This window comes from Eucyclogobius newberryi, unplaced genomic scaffold, assembly GCF_026437365.1.
Source record: "Eucyclogobius newberryi isolate DKJ021-1_F unplaced genomic scaffold, fEucNew1.0.hap1 SCAF_8, whole genome shotgun sequence".
In the NCBI taxonomy this organism is placed as follows: domain Eukaryota; kingdom Metazoa; phylum Chordata; class Actinopteri; order Gobiiformes; family Gobiidae; genus Eucyclogobius; species Eucyclogobius newberryi.
Window position 1 is genome coordinate 2,849,923 of NW_027316500.1, and position 27,342 is coordinate 2,877,264.

Below are 27,342 nucleotides of genomic sequence, written 5' to 3' on the forward strand. Positions count from 1 at the left end.
CAAAATTACAGTTTTTGTTGCAAACAACTTTAAAAAGACTGAATTGCGAACTGAGGAGAGATTGACGCCCGCCAACCTCGATATCACTTGTGGCGCAAAATTAGAGCGGCATTTCCGAGTACAACCGAACGCAACCGAACGCAGCGGCCAATCAGATGCCCGCTTTCATCGACATTAGATCACGGACACCGCTCGGCCAGTGAGAAGCGAGAAGACTGTGAAGTGGCATGTCTGTCGAAACGAAACTTAAGCGATGGAAATGCCCGCGCACATGCGGTCTGTAGTATAGCGCGCCCGAGTTTGTGCATAGGAATCGCTTTGGGCATGTTCACCGCGCTGTTTTTGCCTATTAAAAATATATATTACGGCGAAAAATTTGCGTCGGTCATTATGTCCGGAGCCTTGATTTTGGAGTCGGTCAAAACTGATTTTTGCGCCGGTCATTGACCGTGTCCGGCCCATTATTTCGAGGCTTGCAAGTGAGATAGACACTGGTGATCCATGGTAGCTCGAACTGCAGACCGATGGTTGGGATGAGAGACTCCGTGTGGGGGCTCCCTTTGCAGTCTGCCCAGTCGGTTCAGAACATCCCTCTTATGAAGACTGAATGCTGAAAGAAAGCATATTACAAGGGGAGAGAGGGTGGGCCGAGAGAACAGTCAAGCAGTAAATGAGGTGTTAGTATTTTCCGGATTATAAGTCGCTCCAGAGTATAAATTGCACCAGCCAAAAAATGCATAATAGAGAAGAAAAAAACATTTGTCGCACTGAAGTATAAGTTGCATTTTCCGTTCCATTGTTTTGATGGTGGCGAGAACCACCATTGCTGCTTGCGGCTTTTATATTTATATATTCATACTTTTATGTATACTTTTATATTCATATTAATTTACGAAATATATTATTCATAGATGACTTACACACTTTCATTTGCAGATAGACTGTGGAACAAGAACCACTCAGGAGGCTGGTTCATTTGTCAAGCATTCCTCCAGACATGCTTAAACTGGTCTTCTATCAGCTTTCAATCCATCATGTTTTGTCCAGTTAAAGACCTGTTGCTGTTCGCTGTTGTTTTACCTACTCTCGCTATGTATTGTGGTTTATATTGGCACTGTCCACTTCCTTTCAAATTACGTTGTTGGAAATTTTGAGAGCACAACATTTTCAACTGCTGGACATTTGGACAACACCAAAAATGGCGTGACCCTTAAACGGTGCCTATTTAGGGTATAGTGTTGACATTCTGACGCTGGCTTAAGAGTACTTTTCTGTTGCTCGTCACTTTGTTTTCAAATCAAATCAAATCAAATCAATTTATTTTTGTAAGGCCTTCAGGTTTTCAATAAAATGTTTAAATATTGACACTCGTTTTCTGCCCTTTGATATTTTTTCTACCCTGATATATTTCACAATAGCAACATATTGACTGACACTTACTTTCTATATCTGTGTAACTTCACTTGTTACAAGACTGTTATTTATTTTTTATGTCTCCACAGCCTTAACAGCCTACACATATCTCACCATCTTCGACCTGTTCAGGTGAGTACATGCTTTGCCCAGTTAAACTTGGGTCTGTCTGAGTGCCAGCATGCATTGGAACTAAATATACCCGTACCTGTAAAAAGCCTTTAATCAATCAAAACTATTACTTTTATTTGCTATTATTTTCTAAACCCTTCTATCTTGCCTTATATATAAAATAATATAGTAACATAAAATGAAATATTGGAAAAAATTTATTAAACAAATTAAGACTAAACTGGCAGTGGTTTGGCAATGGGTCTTTGGTTATGTATGTAAATAGATCTTTAATTTCATAGTTCATGTTTTTAATTTCAATTTTTTAAAAGCTTTTTTTCATGGCTGAAACTACAAACTACTTTAATTATTTTCTGCACAACTTTTCTTCTTTTCTTCTAAACACTGATTCAATAAAATGTACTTTTCATCCACTCATTGCTTTACTCATGCAGAAAGCAATTAATCTGTTAACAACAGCTAATGCCACAATACAAGCTTATGGGTTTTTAGTTGTTAGTAATAATATTTGCATGGACAAATTAAAACTGGTAAACTGGAAACCTGTAAAAACAACAGCAGCAAACCCTGTAATAGGGCCTTTTTAATAAAATTAAAAAGGCCCTATTATAATCAATAGGACAATTTACCCGTGAAAAACAACAACCTCTTTAAGTCCAAATTATACAAGAACAACAAGTATCAAATGTGATGCCAGGAATCAGACCACCAATGCGACAAATATCCAGAGAAAAGTGAAACCTATGAAAGTGCCAAAAAACCAACATTCCCCCATTATAAGAATTCATAAGTTATTTGTTGTCATCACCATTTTGCATGCTATTGCCTATGCCTGCTTGGGATGTTATGGTAGCATTATAGATCTTTTAAGTATTATATCAGTTATTGGTAAGATGAGCCCCAAGGTAACTCAGGGGAGAGGCTTGAGACTTTGCGAAAGTCACTTTCCTTTGGCTCATGTCAACAACAAGCAGAATAGAACAACATTTACAAGTAGGATTACGCTCTGGTACTACCTGTCTCCTCTGTTCCCCTCTACTCCTCCTTATTTGTGCTGAGTGGCCACTTTGCACTGTCTAGCACTGTCATCGGTGCACAGTCCCTCGCTCTGCCCCATGTAAACTCCATGAAACAGCGGTATAAAACAACTTAAGTTGCACTGACTGTAGGTCGCACAGTTGACTTGCACTAGGGTGGACGGTCGTTCAGCGCGTTTATCCACAGTCGCGTGTACGCCGGACAATCATTATAAACAGATAGGACTGTTGATGCGTTGGGCTCCCCTGCATCCGATACACACGTGTGCGCACGCCGGCCGTAACTTGCACTAGTGTAGACTTCAGTGTGTAACGTACTGGTCGTTCAGTGCGTTGATCCACTCTCGTTGACACGCTGGGCTCCGTCCGACACAAATATATGTGTGCACGTCGCCTATAACTCACGTTGCACCTGGCGTTACTGCAGGTTCCAAAAAAAACACAAATAACCTACCCTGGCCATCATCATCGTCATCGCGGTAATTGAAAAAATATTTTAATCTTGACGTCTTTAACCTGTTATCATCCACCTATTTCGCCCTGTGCACAATGGTTGGACATACCCAAATGGCATTGCTTATTAAAAGAGGATCTTACAGCCCACATGCAAGTGTGATGCATCATTAGAAAGCTTAGGCCTTCTAGTTTCTGCAGATGTGCACATGAACACTGTCAGGGCTTCAGAACTTACACTACAGAAGCCCAAATATAAACAAAACATCCTTTTTTTAGTCTCACCTGAATATTGTCAATTTGTAATGGTCCTGAGCATGACATACTTCATTGTGTGCTTATGCTGCTCACTGCACATGATGTTTATCTTGTTGACAACAACTGTGTAAAGTTTCAGATCTCTGGGAACAGGTATTTTGGTGCTGTTGACCTTTTTGTATCAAAAAGTATATTCAGAACAAGTGATCCAAATATGTGCCAACTGTGCCAAACTGTTTTATTACAATTTTAGCTCCTCTATGATCATAAAACATACATTTTGATGTATACGTGACTAATACCTATTATAACTGCTAAAAACAATGTATGTGAAAATGTATGTGAAAATGTGTAAATATGAGTTTACCCATGAATTTCCCATATAATATTTTTATTTTATTTTTGTATTTGGTATAATAATACATATATCTAACAAAATGCGCGTCCAAAAGGCTAATAAAATCAGAAAACGTTATGCGTAAAATCTAGTCCGCTCCTGCCGAAAAATTTAGGCTCATTACAGCCTTACGCACGAGAATAGAGAGGATTCTCCCCCATTCTAAAGCTATTCTTAGAATAATATGTCAATCAAAGTCTGCCAAGTCACTGCTGACGTTAGCTATGTGGCTAAAAACAAGTTAGCTTCGCGCGTCGGAAGCTGCGCATTTTTTTCCTCCGGAGGCTGTAGAGATGTGGATGGTCTCATTCTGTAGGTAACAGTCTGAGGAAGAGATCGATGCCAAACACCATCTTATAAGTCAAACAGGTAATTTGTTATGGACGGAGAAATGCGCCGGACGAGCCTTAATCCTATCGTCAAAGAAGAAAACTTTGTTTACTTAACAATATCTCGAAATCGGATAACTTTAGGAAAAATACAAGTGGATATCGTTGTTCAATGTTTCCTTACGGACAGACTGAGTACAAGGATGTACAGAATTAAAGCCGTTTCGCCCGTCATAAACAGCAAAGAGGTAGGACATGCATTTGTAAAAGTTGGGACTTTCTCACAAACTATTGGTAATTGCTTATTGGGCGATTTATTCAATGTAAATCAATGAGATATTCGTTTTGTTGAGAAAATATGCTTTAAAATGATGGATGGCTTGCTGGTATTGACCATGGAAATAAAAGTGATGATGTAAGAGAATATTTGAGATATGGAAAATGCGCGCCGGCGCGCAGGTGGATGGTAACAGGTTAATCCCTGCTGTTAGATAGTCATAAAGTCTGTGCCAAATTTTAATTAATTCAAATGGTTAGTATTTACTGTAGAGCCTCCCAAAAAATACAAAATAAAATGGTCGAAAGCTGACCACCCCGACACGCCTTTTACCCCGCCTGACCACCAGCATTGATGTAGATTTTAATTTTGACATGCAGATAATGCCGTGGTTGAATCTAGTTTTGATCACCTCTGGCTTTTGTCTAGACTCAAATCGGTTTTATCTTTTAGCGACCTGGAAACGTGCTTTTATCTCTACACTTTTTGACTACTGTAATGCACTGGTATCAGCCAAGCTAACCTGTCACGCTTACAGTTAGTTCAAAATTCCGCAGTACATATTTTAACTGGCACACGTCGTAGAGAACATATACCTTTCATGTTCACTGCACTGGCTTCTCATTCATTGTAGACTTGATTTTAAAATGTTGTTTGTTTTTAAAGCACTTCAAGGACTGTTCACCGCGTACATTTCAGTCCTCATTGTTCCCAACACTCCTACGCACTCACCGAGGTCTGAGGGCCAGTTCCAATTTCGTCACAGACCGGGCCTTTCCTGTAGTCGGCCCCAGACTTTGGAACGCTCTCCCCCCCACATAAAGACTGCATCTTCAGTTAATACTTTTAAGTCTTGTTTAAATATGCACTTTTATTCACTAACATTTAACCCGGCATGAGAATTGTGTGGTCCTCTGACCATCTTTTATAATTTTGTATATTTTATTTATATTTTATTTTGTTTCAATTTGCTTTGTATGCATTCGTTAATGCGGCTGCTCGAAGCTGTGTTTGCAAGGTCTCGGGTTCCTGTCATTGCGGCAACCCTGAACCCGGGATGCCGTCAGGCTGGAGAAGGAGGCCTATCAGCCCTCTTTGGCTTGTAGGACTCCTGAAGCCGTTGATCGGCAGCCCAGGGGTGCCACAGCTTGTGCTGTTGCAGAGGCAAAAACCCAGGGCTGGGAGGAGTTTGAGGAGGCCATGGTCGGGCTATCGGTCGGCCCTAAAGAAATTCTGTTAAACCGTCCAGTGCCTCAGCAGTGCTTCACCAACACAGTTTACAGTGCGGGTGGAGACCTGCTGACCACGACTTGGGATGTCGTCGGACGGTGGAAGGAATACTTTGAGGATCTCCTTAATTCCACTGTCACGTCTTCCGAAGAGGAAGCACCCATCACCCAGGATGAAGTCACTGTGGTTGTTGGCAAAGTTATAATGGGATGGAATTTTGATACCTTCCATATTTCAAAACATGATAAACCATGGTTTGTGGGCAGCCCTCGCGCTGAAGCGCCCTTCCACAGTCGCAAGGATTGCGAGGGACTTTTATAACGGCTTGCAGTTTTAAATATCATTATTATTTATTTATTTTCTCAGTTAAATAAATAGGAGTTTTGAAAGCCTTAACATGCGTGAAAAGTCTTGAAAATTGGCACAAAATTAGAACTCTGCACAAATTTACGTTCCATGAAGTCGCTAAGAATCTACATTACAAAATGGCTCAATCGCGCCCTGTTGAATATTAAAATACATTATGTTAATTGAGGGGCGGAGCCTATATTTTCATTGTAGACAAATAAAACTTGGCCGATACATAGAGCATCTCAAGATAATAAAAAAAATATATATTTTCAGTGTTGTATCTTGTAGGTAGTTTGAGTATCGAATTTTAGTATTAAATGTATTATTTTTACAACCCAGTGTTTGAGTACATGAGAGGATAGTCTAAATGTTCTTGAATGTGCAGCTGTGTTGAACTTTTACTGACCTGGTGATGTTTGTGTTCCTGATGACTCATTGTCACTCACTGATCTCTTCTTCTCTTTCTGGCCATCAATCTCGCCCTGTCTGCAACCTGTCCGGGGCCTTGTCCACACCTCAACACCTGCATCCGCGTCCCACAGTTTGATCACCTGTCTGATCAGCTCCTGGGTCACCATGAAGAAGCCCAGTCAGGTCTACTCCTTTGGGTGAGTTCTCCTGTCACACTCTGCTGCTCTTCAGGCTCTGACACGGAGTAAACATCTCTCTTGTCCTTGAATGGCTTTCTTTTATTTATTTATTTTTCTCAATAAAATCAGTCAAATCAGATGCCACTGTATGTACTTGTCTTGAATCCGTAGAACATTACCTTTTTCTGGAGATAAAATGGACTCCGTTAAAGTAACAATCTTGATTAAAATGACTATAGAAAAAAGGATAACAAAGTAAGTACGAGCAGTGAGCGTGTTTGGAGAGCAGGGAAAGGTAGCCAAATGTCAATTATATGGTTGGGGGTTTTGAATCTAGAGGTCCACAGCCAATACACTGTCAGTAAAAAAAAATGGTTTGTAACGGAAGTCAGACTTAATTAACCTGGCCAGCCATTTGAATTCTCGCAATATTTGTTTCAAAAACTCTTGAGAATCCATCTGGTCAGGCTCTTGCTGTTAAGCTTGAGTGGCTGACCAATTGCAATGCATTGTAGTTTGGGCAGAAGTCAAAAAGACAAACTCACATACTTTGACCTGATTTAGCAGATTTACGGACAGTTTTTAAAAGCTTTCACATAGAAGCGCTTTGTGTACACTGTACAGTATTTGTAAAATCTATGTATAGGACATGGAAAAAGCTCATCAAAAAATAAATTAAACAAAGTTGCACCGCCCCGAGATTTAAGATTAGGATAACAGAGGGCTTTGATATGTTGAAGGAATCCTTCAATTTGGAAAAACAGAACTTTATAAGGTATTTACAAAGAGTTGTTAAACAGTTATTATAATCCCATGTTTGTAAGGAATTATGTTGTAAGAAAGTGACACGTTTTTTTTTGCCAGTGCTCATTACTAAAAGGGAGGTGCTGAATGTTGGAGAATGGATTGCCAGGAGGCACATTATTATCATGTGTTCTGGGACTGTCCTGTTAAGTATTGGACAGAAAATAACAAACATTGCAGACTGTTTTTGACGCTACCATCCCACAACATTTTATAACTATGTATTTGAGCCTCAAAACCCCTGCCACGGACACAATAAATGGATATCTTTGGAACCATATTGTGTTCATGGCACAATAAATAACTATATAAAAGGGTTAATTTCTTAAGACAGAGCTTCTCACAGTGTGGGCCGTGCCCGTTTGGGGGGGCTTAGAGCCGTGCTAAGCGGAGCGTGAGAAGAGCAACAGAAAAACGCCCAGTACCAGCTAGGGATGCATACCTAAACCCACGTTCGGGTTCAGGTCCAGATTCGAATCCAGAGGTTTAGGTTCAGGTCTGAACCTAATGAGTCCAGACCTAAACCTATGCCATATTTGCATAATGTTATAACAACATAACACAACAGCTAAATTAAACTCAACTTGTCTGGTTTATTCACTGTTTTTTAACAGAAGTTAGTTGACAGTCAGTCTGGGTCAACCGGTCAAGGTTTAATCCAAATCTCCCGAGCAGTTTCAGTAATTCACAAATGGCCGCATGGCAGTGTTTACGTCTTTTCCAGCGCGAATTCTGCGATCTATGGAAGGTTTAAGATGGTCTAGAACGAAAAAGATATATGTAACCGGTATAATAAGTTGATGTAATTAGATTGCTATGTAATGTATACAGTACAGACAAAGTTTGGACACACCTTCTCATTCAAACAGTTTTCTTTATTTTCATGACTATGAAAATTCTAGATTCACACTGAAGGCATCAAAACTATGAATTAACTCATGTGGAATTATATACTTAAAAAAAAGGTTTCTAGGTTCTTCAAACTAGCCACCTTTAGCTTTGATTACTGCTTCGCACACTCTTGACATTTTCTTGATGAGCTTCAAGAGGTAGTTGCCTCAATGGTCTTCCAACAGTCTTGAAGGAGTTCCCAGAGATGCTTATTAGCACTTGTTGGCCCTTTTGCCTTCACTCTGCGGTGTCTGTGTCCAAACATTCTGTACTGTAAGTTGTATATTGTATATTTTATAGCAGATCGTTGGTTGGAATCAGAAGAACATATACGACTCTGAAAGAGAGAAGACGGAGAGTATTAAATTATGTTTTAAAGTGGTATCATATATTAAATATTTAGAGTAGACAAACGGGACAAAACAATTAAACAGAATGGCCATTCACAAAAGTAGCTGTAACAAGAGTGTCACTGATTATTATTATTATATAGTATAAAAGTTTTTTTTTCCTAAGAGCTTTTTCTATAAGAGTGTTTTTTATTATTAAGTTATCTGTTATTCTGTTTTTATTCACTTCTGGGTATTGCCAAGACCCTCGCGATACGATACCTATCCCGATACAGGGGTCACGATACTTGTATATTCCGATACAATTCCCTCATTACGATACGTATCCCAATACATTTTTGAAAAAGGGTCTTAAAAATTTACCAAATGGGTAATGTTTTTACTCTGGATAAGAAAATGTATGAAATTTCAAGTTAATCCACAAAGCACTTATTTATAAATCCATTATGCTCTTATAACTTAACTTATACATCCAACCAACCGATCCAAATATAAATATATGGAACACATCCTAGGTAAGTATTGCATGTTTCTTGCCAAAGAATTGGCATGGTCTGAACATGCTGCAGTAGTATCTTCTGCACAGATCAGCTTATGATCAGGTCCGCAGCTCCTTCTCACCTCGGCAGAGAGGAGCGCAGCACAAACAGTAGATCAACAGTACTAGTCCACCTCGTTTAAAGCCTACGGGCCACAAAAATCTTCAAAAAAAATAAAATAAATATCCATACTGACTCAGACTCTGTATCGATACGCGTATAGTTCGTTATGGACAATCCGTGGTTGGCACAGAAGTCCAATAACTGAACACCGTTCGGGTTCAGATCGGGGAAGCCGTTCTTCCTGGTCACCCCTCTCCTGACTGTCATTGCCCACGTGGTCGTTGACGTCCCCCAGTAGAACAACGAAGTCCCCGGTCGGTGCACTGTCCCAGTACCCCACTCAAGGACTCCAAGAAGGCCGGGTACTCTGCACTGCTGTTCGGCCTGTAGGCTGACACAACAGTGAGAGACCTGTCCCCAACCCGAAGGCGACCCTCCCGTTCACTGGGGTGAACTCCAACACGTAGTGGCTAAGCTGTGGGGCCATAAGCAAGCCCACAGCAGCCCGCCACCTCTCCCCGCGGGCAACAGGAGATGGTTTCCAGAGCCCAAACTGTGCGTGGAGGTGAGGCTGACTATATCTAATCGATACCGCTCAGTACAGCTTGTCCTGCACAAGCTCAGGCTCTTTCAGCGAGGTGATATTCCATGTCCTCAGAGTTAGTTTCCAAAGATCTGGTCGTCGAGGCCCCTGCCGTCGACTGCCGCCCAGATCCTCCTGCAGTTGGTGGGTCCACGGGAGGATGGCCCCACGTCACTCGTTCGGGCTGTGCCCGTGGGGAAAGACCCATGGCTCGCCGTGGCTCTAGGATGGGGCCCCGGTAACGCCAATCTGGGCAACGTAACTGGCCTTGGTGACTCTCTATTCATAAGGGGCTTCCGAACCGCTCTTGGTCTAACCCGTCACCTTGGACCTGTTTGCCTTGGGAGACCCTACCAGGGGCTTAGAGCCCCCGACAACATAGCTTCTGGGATCTGCTGCAAAACTAATACAATCTTTTCTCACCACAGCAAAAACTGCTGTGGGCCCCGCCATGTTTTTTTAAAAGTTTTTTTTTTCCTTTCATGTTGGTCAATTCTCTAACTGACCTTGAGCACCCTCTGGTGGTCATGTACCAGAACACAGCCTTAACATTAGAACATTTTGGAAGTATAAGAAACTACGGTAAAGACGCTTTGAACTGTTACGAAAATGCGAAGCACTCACGAAAATGGAGCCTTTAATTTATTTGTCATTGTGACAAGCCTACTTGGAATAATATTCCAAGTAGGCTTATATATAGCTATATTATAGACAAGGGGTTAGGAGGGCCTGGAGGAGGGTTAGCCACCTGCTTGTCTCCATGGAGATTTAATAACTTTTAATAACTTTTTTAAAGTTATTAACATATTTTCCAGATTACAAGTCGATCCAAGGTATAAGTCGCACCAGCCAAAAAATGCATAATAGTCGCACTAGAGTATAAATCAAATGGGGGATATCAGGGCTCAGATTAAGAATTTTCTCTTTTATAGCTGTGCTGCTAAACAATCCGTTATTTTTTTCAAATTTGTATAACAATTTGATAAGTTGCTTAGTAAAACACGAACCAACCAACCAATATTTTCCATTGATGTAACAAGATTATTTATTTCAAATGTATTTGTAAATATTCTATTTTTTTTTTTAAAACACAACAAATTAACTTTTAAACGCTTACATTTTTTCAAAATAAAACTGAAAACTTGCAAATAAAATTACTTGTTGAACAAATTAATTAACACAGTCAGATGGCCTTCTTTACAACTTTCTTCCATATCATCATCACTCAGATGACTATTTGCATGAGCCACATTTACATATTAATTGTCTTTACACTCACAAGTTGTTGTTGTTGTTGTTGTTTTATGGCGGTTGGCATCCGAGTGTTGCATTACCGCCAGACTTTATTCCTCAGACGTTTCGTAGTCCTCAGACTCTGTCGTAGTCCGTTATATATCACCACCTGACTCCTCATCAGATGACGATGAGCTGTTTGTATCAGAATGAAGCTTGTTCTAGTCTGAAAACGGGAGAGCGGGAGGAGCCACCGGGAGAGCGGGAGGAGAAGGCGAGGGGCTTTGACAAGCGCTGCGTCTCGCTAATCTCGCATAGTTATGTGTTACACATAGTTATTGTGTAACACATAGTTATTGTCATGAGATTAGCGAGACGCGGCGGCGCTCGTCAAAGCCCCTCATCGACCTCTCCTGATGGCTCCTCCCGCTCTCCCGTTTTCAGACGCGGCAATCAGCGGGACCTCGTCTAGTCAACACAGAATCCTACTATCCTATCCTATTGTGTCATGCCGTTGTTGACGATCGATTGACGATCGATTGACGAGTGATCAGTGCTTTTTTAGGCGCTTTGTTTATACAATTGAACACAATTTTTTTTATCGCAAAAGCTGCAAATCAAAAACACTTTTCTGACTAATGCATCGCATTTGAGATAAATTGCGTCGCATTTTGCCATGCTTATTCTGAGCCCTGGATATTGATTTGATAAAATCCAAGACCAAGAACATCTTGAAATGCAATTTAAAATAATAACCGACTAGACAACATGGTGAATAGGTGTACGTATGCTAACGTAACACATTCAGCTACATGATGCACAGACGGACACAGACATTAACAGTGGCAAATTACCCACAGCGGGCCGGCAGCTCCACACTCATTCGGTACCATCGACAAGACAGAGATACTTTACGCAAAGTATGAACCATCAATACTGGAGCACAACAACATGGTAAATGGTGTTAAAAAAGTGTATGTATGCTAATGTAATACCTTCAGCTACATGACGCATAGACAACAAAAGTCGTAAGTGTCTGGTATGTTACCGCAACATATTAACAGTTATTCAGATAACTATAGCATAAAGATCGTGCAAACAAGTTTACCAAAGCATCAGTATTACCCCAAATTCCTCTTCCTCTGTCACTTCTAGTGACACAGAGGAAGAGGAATTTGGGGTAGTGCCCGCATTCTGTTCTTCAACGCCAGACAATAAAAGCACATGTATCGACCGAGTTCAGTTTAGTTGTGCGCTGAAGAAAAAGCTGCTTTCATACCTCATACATCATCCTTGTTGAACACTTTGGTTTGGTCCTCATCTAGTCCTGGTTTAGTCCTTCTCCAGTCCAGGTTTAGTTCCCAGATTAGCCTCGGTTTAATTCCAATTTTGATGCAGTGTTTGCGAAAGTGTGAAGGCAGCCTCAACGTTGTTTTGAGTAGTTTTGACTAGTTCCGATTTTACTTGTACATACATTACTGCGCGTGTTACTCTGCACAATTAATCACAACCTTGGTGTCACTTCTAAACTACTTTGCAAACTCCGGAGGTAGAGGAAGTGCCGGTTCTTCTTCTGCGTTGCTTAGAGCGTTGCTACGTCGCTTTAGAGCCCTCTTGTGGTTGTCATTTGAAATGCGGTTGCCAGTGTGAAAATAACCAATAATATCAGAAATAAGTCTCTCCAGAGTATGTCAGCCAAAACTATGTAAAAAAGTGTGATTTATAATCCGGAAAATACAGTATATCTACCCCTCAACCCATCATTCACCAACATCCTACCCCTTGCTTGCTTTTGGTTTAAAAAACAGAGTCAAGTATAAAGTGAACAAATTGGAACAACTTTTTACAGCCATTCTGCTTATGCTATTCGGGGTTCATGTAACAGGTGGTCACTGTAGAAAGCATGGCACATCTCATCAGTAGTAATCCATAATGCACTTGACATCATTATGCTGCCCATCAGATCACTGACAGTCCACATGGTCTCTAGCCTCTTTATGAGCAGTGAGCTGCTAACACGGCAGCTCCCCCACACCCAGCTATACCACAGCGCCCCTATCTGCTTTAGGCCTAAACATAAACACTCAACTGCAATCTGCACGTGTATGTGTGTGGGACTAACATGTGTTGGATAAGCACTGTTCTTAGAAGGTCATGGGTGCAAGCCAAAAGAGATTAATGGACATATGGGGTTTAAGGCTGAGCAATATGACCAAAAATATTAAACACGCATTTTTTAAAACAAATAAAATGTACTTTCAATGTATATTTTCTGAACAGAAACAATACGGACCTTTATCATTGCACAATTGTCTAATTTCTTCCACCAAAGTGTGTTCTCTGCTCCAAACCAAAGCCTACATATTTGCACTTGACACTATTTCCTAAACCATCGCACAACTCTGTATATTTGCACACCGCTGATCACACTCCAATCGAAAAAAGCAATTATTTAAGTAACTGACTACCCTAGCACTTCATTAAGAGGAGCTGTTTCGCAAAATTGATAATATTGCAATGGTTATTTTGGAGATCTGTGTGTATAATCCAGAAAACATTTACCATTTTCAAAGTTTGATTACAATTATTTTACTTTATAATATGTACTGTGAAGTGAATCTTGGTATGAAAACATCTATCACAAGTCTTCAATTGCAATGCTTCTCTGAAACACTCAGATTTGGGAGAAGTGTTGCGACAGAATTGTCTAAATGTCTTGTGTGTGCGACATTGTGAATATCTCCTGAAACTGTCAAGTATGTGTCATGTGTGTCTGCAGGTTTGAGCGTCTGGAGGTGCTTGCAGTGTTTGCCTCCACTGTACTGGTGCAGCTGGGGGCCTTGTTCATTCTTAAAGAGAGGTGAGCTGCAACACGCTAACGCCTTGTGTACACCGACTCCGGTCAGGGTGCGGTCGAGACCCATGCGGGTTACTTGCAAATTACCTTTTACACCACCTCCAGTCCACTGCAGTCCGTTTTTGAGGAACACCATGCAGATTCATGTGGTTTTGGGCTAGAACTGTTCCTGGACTGGAGTCAGTGTACATCCGGCGTAGGTCAACAGGAACACATTACCCATACACCTCAGAGACTCCCATTATTACAATTATCTTATTGTGCACTTCACCTGAAAGGGAAAGGTCCAAACTACCGGTAGTAAGAAACCTCAATTTTCTTTGAGCTAGATCACTAATTCTCAAAATGTTCTCAACAAGTACATCAAAGCTAATATTTGTCTTTCTGAGTACCACCAGATCAAAGCTCAGACTATATAAGGCCTAAATTAAGCTAAACTAGGTATAAAATTAAACTAAACCATGGATAAGTTTACCTGGGATCCAGAACACACAATTATTTACAAAAAGTGAGTAAAAAAAGAAAAGAAATGATCCCATTTATTGTAGCGCTTTTTTATCATCAAGGCACTCAACGTGTTAGTTTGTTATGTTTCCCTTCTCATGCCTGACAGCTAGGGGGCTCTACACTTCTTATTACACGTGTTACATGTCTGGGTGGAAACCTAGGTAGACGTTGTTGTTGCTGTTCACGTAAACATAGTGGTTGCTGAATAAATCTACCAAATGTAAATGTGGAGTTATCATTTGAACAAACATTGGTAGCAGAGGATGGTTTGTAACTTTGGAGTCCCACCATTGTTTGAAGAGGGAAAACCCTACGGAAGCTGGAAGAATGAAGTCAGTATGAAGGTTAGAGTTACGGATTTAGAGAAAATAAATGAGCCCTTGCTGGGGCTTTGGCGCTATCAGGGAGGGCACGGGAGACTGCGATGGAAATTATGGTGACGATTTAAATAAAGTTACAGGAATTGCCAATTCTGTTGAACTTGAAAGTGTATTCCTAAATTAAGAGAAAATTGGATCTATAAACACAAACTTTGACCGCTTTATGAAAGGCGGAAATGTGCACATGGTGGACTATATTATTTATTTTGAACAGCGATATTCATATAGTTTGGGCGGTGGTCAAACTGTACTTTATGCCAAAGTACGTTTCATTGGGCAAACAATTGTCCAAATTGTTCAAATAACTGAAGAAAAGACAAACATATAAAGAATCGCCAACATATGCAGAATTATTCATGACTGAATGTTTTGGGTCGGCTATAATACACACTGCTTGCACTAGGACAGTGTCAAAAACTTTAAGATACCAGCTAAGATTGGCACCATAAAGTGTAATTTAGAAACTGAAGTGGTCCCCATTAACATCCCCCTTCTTTTGAGTAAGACAAAAGGGCAGGAACAGTCTTGGACATGGAAAATGACTGCTGTGATATTCAATCAACTTATCAATCTGGACTTTACAATTTCGGGACATTACTTTGTGAACATTGTCGACAGTGAAGATAAATGTTCTTTTAATGCTGTTCAGATATGAGAAACAACTGAGGAAGAAGTGCTGACGAGCACAGACAAAATGAACTCAAGTGAGAAGATAAAAGTTTTAGAGAAACTTCATAAACATTTAGGGTTTGCTTCTGCTGACAAACTACAAATTCTTTTAAGTAGTTCTGGAAACAAATACTGCATTGGCTTACTACAAAAGGTTATAGGTCAGTGTGAAGCATGTCAAAAGTACTGTAAGACCAAACCCAAACCTGCAGACCACTGGTTTCAACATATAATGAGACTGTAGCTGTAGATCTGCATAAGTGAGGCTGTGGTACCTACATATCATTGACCAGATCACTCGATTTAGCGTAGGAAGTGTCCTGACCACCAAGAGATCTTCTGAGCTGGTTGAACATTTTATTCATGATTGGATCAGTGTGCACAGCCCACCACAAATTTCCAGTGACAATGGTGGGGAGTTAAATATTGAAAAAGTGAGAGACATGGCCAGAAACGTTAATACTGAAGTAAAGACCACACCAGCATACAGCCCCTTGAGTAATGGGCTGTTAGAACGCCACAAACCAAACTTTAACAGAGACCATACTCAAAGTGAAAACTACTACTAGATATGACTGGAGAACTACAATGGACTGGGCTCTCATGGTGAAGGACTGTATGCAAATTGTCTATGGTTACAGCCCACATCAGCTTGTGTTTGGGCAGAATCCAAACCTACCTTCTGTGTTGATTGACAGACCACCTGCTCTAGAAGGCACCACCAAAAGTGACAAGTTGCCAAACACATTTCAGCTCTGCACACTGCAAAGAAGGCCTTTACAGAAGCAGAATGTTCTGAACAAATATGGAGAGCACTAAAGAAACACTTATGTCAGAACAAGAGGTATGAGCAGGGGAGACGATGTGTGGACTGTCCAGAGTGGAAAAGCCTGCGGTGGTCATTGTTGCAGGACGGTGCTATTGTTTGTTTGGCACGATGGCACCTGTGTCAGAAATCACCGACTAGCTGTGACAAAGAAAACAATGAGGACGAACAACACTCATATGACAGAAATAAGGATACTGAAGAGACAAATGCAGAAAACATATGCAGGGGCAGAGAGACAAGGTGCTGGAAATATAAAGACTGGTCAAATTGTGACATTCAGAAACACAGACAGTGGTGCTTCACGTACAGCTGAAGAGTTAGGGTGTACCGGAACTTCGAGCTGCTTGACCCTGCTGAGGTGGCAGGAAACAATGAAGCAGTGGATCTGTTGCAGCTGGAATATCTTCATGTCCAGGTATAGGCTCCTGGTGATGACCAATGTTCCCTCTAATTTTGTATGTGTCTGGGCAAACACACTAGCTTCCTCGGCACACCAAGGACCACTGTGAGCAACATCAGATGTGCACGCTGTGGCCACGCTTTACTTGTGGGATATAATTGTTTTATGAGCAAACATCTTCCACAAACGTGGCGTGAGTTCAGTGCCAGATTAACTCGGGGGAACTTGCAGCTGTTCAGAGCAGCGACCAAAAAGTGTGGTTTGTCTCCGTGAGCAAACCAGCAAGAACTCATCATAGAGCGGTGTTGCGTTGCCTGTGATAGCACGTGTGAACGCAGTGATTGGAAACATTTGTGGAAACTACAAAACCAAACAATCCCGTGTTCGCTCATTTCCTCATCGGAGCCAGGCCACGGAGTGGATAGAAGCCGAAGCCTTTTGACTCTGTTCCACTAATTATTCACTACACAATTGTTACCCGATTCCTTTTCCATTTGCATAGGTTTAATAGAGTGTTGGGCAGGTTGAGGCCCTGTGATTAGTTAGTGTTTCTTTGAGCATAGAGCTGCATTACACAGGGAAGCACTGAATCTCCATATGACAAACTCTAGATGATACCACCCAGTTCCTTAAATAGTATAAGTTTTGTCTCCTGACAGATGTATCAGTTGTGGTTGTCCAAGAATTCACGTTGTTTCGTTTTGTTCTCCTGTAAAGGCGCTTTACCAACACCTGCCTGTTTATATGTCTGTCCACAAAAATCTATGAACAGCCTTGTCTTGTACTATCCGGGAGCTTGAAAGGGGTGCTGATGGCTTTACTCTTAAAGGGGAGTGAGTGTGAGAAAGGCAGTGTCTCAGGCTGTCCATCACACACAGATACACACAAACATGTAAACACACACACAGAGCTGGAGGGGGTGGTATGGGGTTGTCTTGCGGTCACTTCTCGAGGACAGGAGGGGTGCTTCCACGTACAGGTCAAACAGTCAGTGTGCCACAATAACACATGTTTTCTAGTAGTACTTTAAGCAGCGGAGTGCCAAACTGCTACATTCTACTGTAGAGGTTATGCTAATGATATCACAGCATTCAGAATTTTAGCAGTGAGAAACGAGGTGAGAGAAACGCTTATTTGTTTGCTTATTTAGAATAAACAGAGAGAATAAACAGAGAAGAGAACGCAACACAACCAGAGAGCAAAATAAAAAGGTATAGAAATAGATATCAACCAAGCATCAAATTAAACAAAATCACAGTGCATTTAGATTAAAGTAAAAGTCCCATTTTGTCCAAAGTCAGTCAAATTTGTCCATTTCCAAATTAAGTCTGAATATCTGTTACTGTCAGTTCAGTCCTTGATCATTGGGGAAGTTTGTGTCATCCATTTCCTTGTGATTGCCTTTTTTCCTGTCGCCAGAAGTACGTTCCAAAGGTATCCATTTATTGTATCCATGGTAGTAGTTTTTAGGCCCAAATACATGGTTGAGAGAAATGAGAGGTATGGCATTGTCAAAAATGAGCCGCAGTGCACTGTTCATTTCAGACTTGGAATCAGAAAAGGTTTATTGCCAATGAACAGAATTCACATTACATTACATTCACAAACATTAGTCCAACGGTAAAGAAATTGTTCTTATGGCGGAAGGTTCTGGTCCGGATGGACCGTAGCCTCCTACCTGAGCGGACTGCCTCAAATTGTCCGTGTACAGGGTGAGAAGAAACCTGCACGTCCCAGAGCCCTGTAGACGTACAGGTCCAATATTTTATTTCTCAACCATTTTCATATAGTTAGTAGAGCAGCTGTCCATATTAGCAATGCATTGGTATAATTTTGATATTCCTTCTTCTTGCAACTTCTAAGTTAAGCCTTGATTAAAAAAAAAAAAAATTAGGTTATGATGGTCATTACTTAGTAATGACCATCATAACCTAACCTAGTGAATGAATGTGAGAGTGAACTGTCTGTAATGTCTATGTCTCTGTGTCAGCCCTGCGACAAGTTGGCCACTGTCCAGGGTGTACCCCGCCTAAGGCCCAAAGTCACTGGGATAGGCTCCAGTCACCCGCGACCCCGAAAGGGAACAAGCGGTAGAAAATGGATGGATGGATGGATGGTCATTACTTTGTTTAATTTATTGATTATAAACTCCTTATTTGTAAATACCTATACAAGTCCTGTTTCTCCAAGTGTCAACATATTCAATTTCTTTTTCTTTTTTTTCTTTTTTTTTTACAACTGGTAGAAAACCACCTTTTGCTATCCAGACTTTAAATCTAAAATCTGTGATGTTCGGTGTAAAATTTTGATCATACGCCAACCAGCTTAAGATTTTTACATTTTTGTTTACGTTATATGTTTTGATTAGTTCTTTCCAAGTTGTAAGCATAGATTTTACCCAAGTGGTCCAGCTCCTCCAAGTGACTCAACTGTTTATCTTCTGCCAGTAAGACCTATAGAACTCATTCACGTGTCGTCACACGACCGCCCCCAGGCTTGTTACGCCATATTGTCCGTCAGCTGATCGTGTTTACCACTACAAGCTAATTCAATACGAAACATGGTTCGAAGAGGCCCAAAACCTCATTCATGATATTTTACTATAATCAAAATGGTGAAGGTATGCTTGGCAGTTGGGTGCAGCAACCGGGAAAATAAACTGAGAGATCTGAAGTTCTATCGGATACCGAGAAATCCGGAAAGAAGAGCGCGATGGACAGCTGCGATAAAACGTTCAAACTGGGAACCAAACGACCGTCACAGACTATGTAGTAGTCATTTCATATCTTTTAAGTTACTATTTGTAGTTGAATTGAAATCGTCACTCACTCGTGCGGCGGAGGGAGCTGACAGCTGTTCAGCCCCATGCAGGTGTGCACTCACCGCACCGCTGCCTGCGCTGGAGCTGCGGATATATCAAGTCTATCATTATTGAGCTTGTCATAAGGGGCAAGTGTGACCCGTCACATAGGACTTGTTTGCCAACATAGCTCCTTGGATGATTCAGGTGCTCAAACCCCTCCACCACTTTAAGGCGGTTCACAGTGTCTAAGAAACTTCATTCCCAGGCCTTGTGGTTTGGACGTTGAGGAAGCCCTCCATCTTGTCCCCCTCCTCGACCTCTGGGACCCCCACAAGTGTGAGATTGTTTCTGCCGGACCTGGACTCCAAATCCAGAATCTTGCTTTTCATATTTTTGTTCTTCACCAGGAGTTTAATTGCCTCAGCTTTCCACGGTGTTTAAGTTATGCTTCTCTACAGCACCTTTCAGCTCCAGTATTTCTGCTTCTATTCTGGAGAATCAGGGTTTGTTGTTCACCTCAGCTCTTAATGACACCATGTCACGCTGCATTTCACGCAGCATAAGGGCCACCTGTTGTAAAGTTATGTTGTCATCTCCTGTGTGGGCCCGGGAGTTCACTGCCTGGGCCCACACAGGAGTGGCTTTGTGGTGGCAGGTGGCCCCTCAGGGGGCTGCATTACCATTGATATAGTCCCTCAGTTTTGATTGTTTAGCTCCCATGTCTTCCCACATGGCTGTTTCAGAAATGTGTAGCCACTCACTGCATCAGTCGAGTTTAAATACATGTTGTAACTGAAAGATTATCACCCATGCAGCGATTAGACAGTACGAGACTTGTATCTACTGTATTTACTTGGGGATCTGTATTATATCACTTGTTAAGCTTATACTATGCAAAGTCCACGGTAAAAATAATAAGTTCCTGTTAGTGCCTCCTGGAGGATGGGCTGAAACGGCGTGCTGCGGCACTCATATCATGTGAGTAGGCTCCCAACCGCCATTAAAAGCAACACAACAACAACAAAGACAGCTGCATTGAGGTCCTACGGAACCAGGATTGAGACAATTCAATTACATTTATTTTTTTAATGCCCAAAGTCACAACAGCGGTTGTCTGGGAGGGCGACAGTGAAAAACTGACTAAACAATGTTCATAGGGACTTGGCAATGTCCCAGCATCACTTGTCATAAAATTTCCCAAGCTCCCCTGTCCTTAGATCCTCCTTCTCAGCCAGGAAAAACTACACAACCTCCTTGGGAAAAAGTAGAAACCTGGAGGAGTTCAACAGTGAAGGAGGGATCCAACTCCCTCAGACGGACAGGTGGACACCGAGATAGACAGTGGAGCGGGACCCACTCATAAGGAGAACCAGTTCTTCCAGGCAGATGAAGTACCAGTCCAGGGTCAGAACCCTGCTCTGAACCCTGACTGGAAAACTTAAAATAAATTATTGTCCTGTAGGTGGTGAAAAAGCTAATAAACTACAACTCTTTAAAGGATACTTTTTTAAATAGGTCTGTAGTTTACCAACCGGTCAGGATCAAATTTAGGCTTTTTCAGAGGTCATAAAAAGACTGTGGAACATAACCACTTTCTAATGAGGTATTAATTATATTAAGAATATATTCTATAAATAGGGGGAGAATGTCTTTGAGGAGTCTGCTTGGAATTGGGTCTAGGATACAAGTTGAGGTTTTAGAGGACATAGTGGCTGAAGTTATCTCTGCTTGAGCAACAGCAGTGAACGTTTCTAGTGTTACTGATGGATTTATATGGGACACTAGTTTTACAATTTGGGCTGATATTGTTTTATTTTATATTCGAAAGAATATCAAATTAATCAAACTATCCAATTTGAATAGTATATGGTTTGGGTCTTACTTGCATATATGACAGAATTTCCATGCTTTGCTTATTTGAACGCAGTTCTTTTCCGTACCATGGGGAGGCGTGTTTTTGCCTAATTACCTTTTTTAACTGAGCTGCAACATCAAGAACAAACTTCTGAGAATTCATGGTGGAGTCAAATTGATCACTTACTCGGACTACAGCTGTTCTCAGCAGGATCACATGACATGTCACTGGCTATTGGCTCCATTATTTTTATAAACTTTTCAGATATTGTCCTTTTCATTTTAACTTTATTCTGTGCGGCTGGATAGTCTTTAAATAAAATAAACTGAAACTTAATTTGTGACAGGACGGGCAGGAGCTCAGCAACAACACTCATCTTAAGGCCCGGTCAGGCCACGGTTTCAAAGCGTTCAGTTTAATTCAAAATCTATGTGGACGCGCGTCTTGGGCGTTCAGCGTTTTTGTGGTGCTTTTTGAGCATTTTTGCGGTGCGAATCCTGCGTTTTGAGCTTCGGCCGACGCAGAAAAGTCTGACAAAGCAGATTTTTTTTGCAGAAGACGCAAAGCAGCAACCAACCAGAGATTATGATGTAGTGACGTGCCTATGCACTACCCGGAAGAAGGCCCAAAACAAACCCCTCAATGATTACAAAAAATCCTCAAGATGCAGCTTGGAGCAAATAATGATATTCACTAAACTCTGCTCACCTCTGAAGTATCTGCTGTACCCAGACAAGCCGCCGAGCCAGTCACCTCCGTTTTTGGACTTAATACATTAAATACACCAAAGCCACTTTCTCCACCTGTTCTGCCATCGCACCAAGAGAACAGCAACACTGGGAAACACAACAACTCCTCCAATGCGCACGTGCGCTGAATGCCTAAGATGCTGGTAAGTTTATTTTTTGGACGTCTGCCTTCAAATGGACAGGCGTCCAACTCGGGCATCCGGGGCGAATTTGGACTCAGTGGTTTGAACTCAGCTTTACGTCTTTGCGGCCGGTCTCTCCTCTCCTGGTGGTCACTTTAGACGATCTCTCAAATTCTGAACTAAAAGGGATGTACCCTCCAAAGTCCGATGGATGCCATCCCTGCTTATGAGCATTTCCCCAAAATGCACTTCAGTTGTCAACAAAGACTACATTGTTTTGATAGCACCAACTAGATAACCAGCAGTTGAATGCTGAAAAGTGGCTGTACAGTTCAGCATTGATCCGATTTGGCAGGGGACCAGAACATATTAGTCTCTGACATCGACTTTGCCAATTCACACACTGTACCATGCTTTTAACATCAGTTGAATCAGTTGTTAATGCAATTTATGTTTAAGACTTTATAGTCCTGGTTGAGATTCTGTGGTCCTAGTTCAAGATGTTGTTCAAGCCTGATGTGACCTTCAGTGTTTAGTTCATGTTTAGTCTTGGTTCAGGCCAAGGTCTAGTTCTAGATCTGCTTCTATGCTTTCGTTGTCTTTTCTTAATCCTGCTTTAGTATTGTTTTTATTTCCAGAGCAACTTTATTTTTTTGTATTTAACTTAGTGATACAATCCATTTCTGTTGAATAGTACCATTGCAAGCTGTTTGTGGATATTGGATACAATTGTTTTGCAGTTTTAGTTCGGCCCCCAGACAATAGCCCTCCAAAAACTCTGGCCACATGGAAAATAATATTGAATAGCTCTGCTTATAGATCCTTCCAGGATTGACATGTTTAGAACAGTCTGGTACTGATGTACATTGTCTTTCTATCCCATCATTTTAATGAGCCAGCAAAATAATTTTGTTTGTAGAGGGGTCAGAATAAGTCTATTTGGCTCAGGTAAAATGAGTCTTGCTGCATGAATAGCCGATGACCCTGTGTTTGTTGTGAATGTACTCTCTTTTTGTGTGCTGTGAGCAACTGTGATGAGGGTGAGGAGTCCCACCAGGCCAATTTTTGTTGACCGTGTTTCTGTTTGCAGTGTGGAGCGCTTCATGGAGCAGCCGGAGGTTCACACGTAAGTATTAACATCCACACACCCACGCACGCACTGCCAGCTGTTGTCAGGACGGCGACAATATTTGGGTCAACCCCCTCACAGATGGATACAGAAGAAGCCACTTACAAATATAGACCAAATAACACTTTAGGAGCATCAACAGTGAGAGAGTGAATTAAATTTTTTTTGAATATACATGTTTGTTCAAATGTTTTTAAAGAAAGAAAAGTTTTCTTTTTTGTCAAACTGTTCAAAAGACTAGATAGGAGAAAAAAGTGTTGTTGTATCGCAGCTTTTGCGATACAGAAAATTGTGTTCAATTGTATAACCAAAGCGCCTAAAAAAGCACTGAGTTTTCAGACTTGAACAGGCTTCTGAGAACATGTCCAGGACAAAACCAAGACTTGTTGTGTCTGGAAAAATCCAAACATATATACAAATAAAAAATAAATACAAACATCGTCATCTGATGACGAGTCTGGTGGTGATATGTAACTTGTGAGTGTAAAGACAATGGATATGTAAATGAAACTCATGCAAATAGTCATCTGAGATACATATGGAAGAAAGTTGTAAATCTGACTTGGTGTTAATTAATTTGTTCAACAACTAATTTTATTTGCAAGTTTTCTGTTTTATTTAGAAAAAAATTTAGTATTTAAAAGTTAATTTGTTAAGGTTTTTAAAATAGAATATTTACAAATACATTTGAAATAAACAATCTTGTTACATAAATGGAAAATATTGTTAGTCATTTTCGTGTTTTGCTATGCAACTTATTCCTATACAAGAGAAAATCCTTAATCTGAGCCCTGACGCCCAAAATCACAACAGCGGTTGTCTCAAAGGGCGAGTGTGTTCATGTGTTCAGACTGTTCAAAAGACTGACTAACTTTATCTGACAAGGATGTCCATATAGAGTTTTTTTATTTAGCCCTCCAAGGACTCTTCGGTAAAAATACTCTGAAACCTGAGCAATGATGCATTAAAAAGCGGCATTAATGGGTTGAGTCTATTCTGTTTGAATATGTAAGCAAAAATGTGTTTAATGCCGTTCCAAATAACACGTGGTTGCAGGTTTCCCCCAGGATTTCAGAAGGGCGTAGTGGGATTTTAAAAAGGCCGTGGCTGGAGAGCCGCGGCGCGGTCAAATTGCCGCGCAGTTTCCCTTATCGCCCGTTATAGCCTCATGGCTAACCCTAACCTTAACCCTAACCTTAACCCGGCGCGGTCTAAAACGCGATCAAATAGCGGCGTAGTTTCAGGAGCCGCGGCGCGCGGCCGGCACAAAAATAACATGGCAGTTTCGGCCGCGGCACTGCAGACACTCCCTTTTAAAAAAGGGCAAACCTCCCTACAAAAAGGGCACATAGCTACTCCTTAAAAGAGGCACACAAACAAAGAATAATATAACTTTATCAACAACAATGTATTCATATACATGCTATATTTGTGGTGGGTAGTGCAATAAAAGGTATTTGTATTTCAATTCTTCTTCTTCTTCAAACAGCTTTGTTATAGTAGAACTTATCTGGTTCAGGCCCCTCAACGGTCAGCAAAATCAAATAATTCAATGTTCTCTGGGACATCTGGTTCCTAAGGTCTCTCTCACAGTCTGGAAAAAAGAAATGTAATTGAAATAATGATGCATGAATACTTTTGATCTACTATGATACCTTCTTAGCAGACAACTATATTTGACCAAAAACAAAACATACCAGCAGTGGATGCTGGAATGAGTAGCCCAACTTCTGCCAATCTTGATAATGAAGGAAGGTACCACTCATTTGAATGACTTAGGCCAGTCCATCCAATTAAAACCACTTGTTCTTGTTCTTGCTTTTTTTTTTTTTTGTTTCTGGTGCCTGCGGCTCATTATCTGCTGGTAGTAGTATGTCATCTTCCACAACATCATCTACATCAGAGTTTGGGGCCTCCTGAGAGGATGAGCCAGTTGCTATCATCTTTTTCATTTGCTATTTCACCTGTTGTTTCCCTATAAAATAATAGAAGATTGCATCAAAAGCTTTTTTCACATTATGTCTGAAGAAAAAACTACAAGAAAAGGAGTGATGCTTTAGGGCCACCAGGTGGCATTAATTGTAAACTGATAACCTTGTTTTACTCCGCCACTAGGCAAACATTAGTACCTGCTGTTTGAGAGCCTGGGTAACATGGAGTAGCGCAGTAGTTCTCCCACAATTTTGCAACCAAGTCCTCAGAATCGACAGAGGCTTTGCTTCTAATTAGACTTCAGTCTCAGAAAATATTTGTAAAACATTTTGATAAAGTTACATATCAAAGGCTCCTATGCTTTGATGACAACAGCCCAGACTGACGATTTACGTAATGGAAAACATTGTCAGTGTCACCACGGAAAACACTACCAGTAATCTAAAATGCCCAAAACAAAATGTTTTACTTACCTCTCTGGTTTGAAGTAATCAAACAATGACTTGCTCTTCTTTGCAACTTTTTCAATTCAGTACAAACCCATCCATCCATTTTCTTCCGCTTATCCGGGGCTGAGTCGCGGGGGCACCAGTCTAAGCAGGGACTCCCAGACTTCCTTTTCCCCAGACACTTCCTCCAACTCCTCCGGGGGATCCCGAGGCGTTCCCAGGCCAGCCGAGAGGCATAGTCCCTCCAGCGTGTCCTGGGTCTTCCCCGGGGTCTCTTTCCGGTGGGACATGCCCGGAACACCTCCCCAGGGAGGCGCCCAGGAGGCATCCAGAACAGACGCCCGAGCCACCTCAGCTGGCTCCTCTCAACGTGGAGAGAGGAGCAGCGGCTCTACTCAGAGCTCCCCCCGTGTGGCCGAGCTCCTCACCCTATCTCCAAGGGAGATAGCCGCACGGCGGAGGAAACTAATTTTGACCGCTTGTATCCGCGATCTTGTCCTTTCGGTGATTACCCAAAGCTCATGACCATAGGTGAGGGTATGAACGTAGACCGACCGGTAAATCGAGAGCTTTGCCTTTCGACTCAGCTCCTTTTTACCACAACAGTCCACTGCAGCCGCTGCACCGATCCGCCTGTCAATCTCACGCTCCATCCTTCCCTCACTCGTGAACAAGACCCCGAGATATTTGAATTCCTCCACTTGGGGCAAGGACTCCCCACCCACCTGGAGAGGGCAAGCCACCTTTTTCCGGTTGAGAACCATGGCCTCGGATTTGGAGGTGCTGATTCTCATCCCAGCCGCTTCACACTCGGCAGCAAACCATCCCAGTGCATTCTGCAGGTCTGATGGAGCCATCAGGACAACATTGTCTGCAAACAGCAGAGATGAGATCTTGTGGTCCCCAAACCGGACACCCTCCAACCCTTGACTGCGCCTAGAAATTCTGTCCATAAAAACTGTGAACAGAATCGGTGACAAAGGGTAGCCCTGGCGGAATCCAACATGCATTGGGAACAGGTCTGACTTACTGCCCGCAATGCGAACACAGCTCCTGCTCCGGTCATACAGGGACCGGACAGCCCTGAGCAAAGGGCCCCGGACCCCGTACTCCCGGAGCACCCCCCAAAGTACACCCCGAGGGACACGGTTGAAAGCCTTCTCCAGATCCACAAAGCACATGTGGACTGGTTGGGCAAACTCCCATGAACACTCGAGCACCCGATGGAGAGTATAGAGCTGGTCCAGTGTTCCACGACTAGGACGAAAACCACTCTACTCCTCCTGAATCCGAGGTTCGACTATCGGTCGGATTCTCCTCTCCAGTACCTTGGAATAGACTTTACCAGGGAGGCTGAGGAGTGTGATCCCTCTGTAGTTGGAAAACACCCTCCGGTCCCCCTTCTTAAACAGAGGGACCACCACCCCGATCTGCCAGTCCAGAGGCACTGTCCCCGACCGCCACGCGATGTTGCAGAGACATGTCAGCCAAGACAGTCAAGACAGTACAACATCCAGAGACTTTAGGTACTCAGGGCGGATCTCATCCACCCCCGGAGCCCTGCCACTGAGGAGTTTGCCAACAACCTCAGTGACTTCAGCTTGGGTGATGGACGAGCCAGCCTCTGAGTCCCCGGTCTCTGCTTCCTCTTCGGAAGACGTGACGGTGAGATCCTCAAAATATTCCTTCCACCGTCCAACAACATCCCCAGTCGAGGTCAGCAGGTCTTCA

At 41.9% G+C, this 27,342-nt stretch overlaps 1 protein-coding gene across 1 annotated transcript in view; it reads left to right on the top strand.

The window, feature by feature from the left end:
• The first annotated feature begins 253 nt into the window (after positions 1-253).
• slc30a6 (solute carrier family 30 member 6) overlaps positions 254-27,342 on the top strand; it is a 68,231-nt gene continuing 41,142 nt past the window's right edge. The window contains exons 1-5 of the mRNA XM_072437262.1: positions 254-276; positions 1,474-1,545; positions 6,420-6,485; positions 13,710-13,790; positions 23,192-23,227. Coding sequence (XP_072293363.1) covers positions 254-276; positions 1,474-1,545; positions 6,420-6,485; positions 13,710-13,790; positions 23,192-23,227 — 278 coding nt within the window. The remainder of the gene's footprint in view (positions 277-1,473; positions 1,546-6,419; positions 6,486-13,709; positions 13,791-23,191; positions 23,228-27,342) is intronic.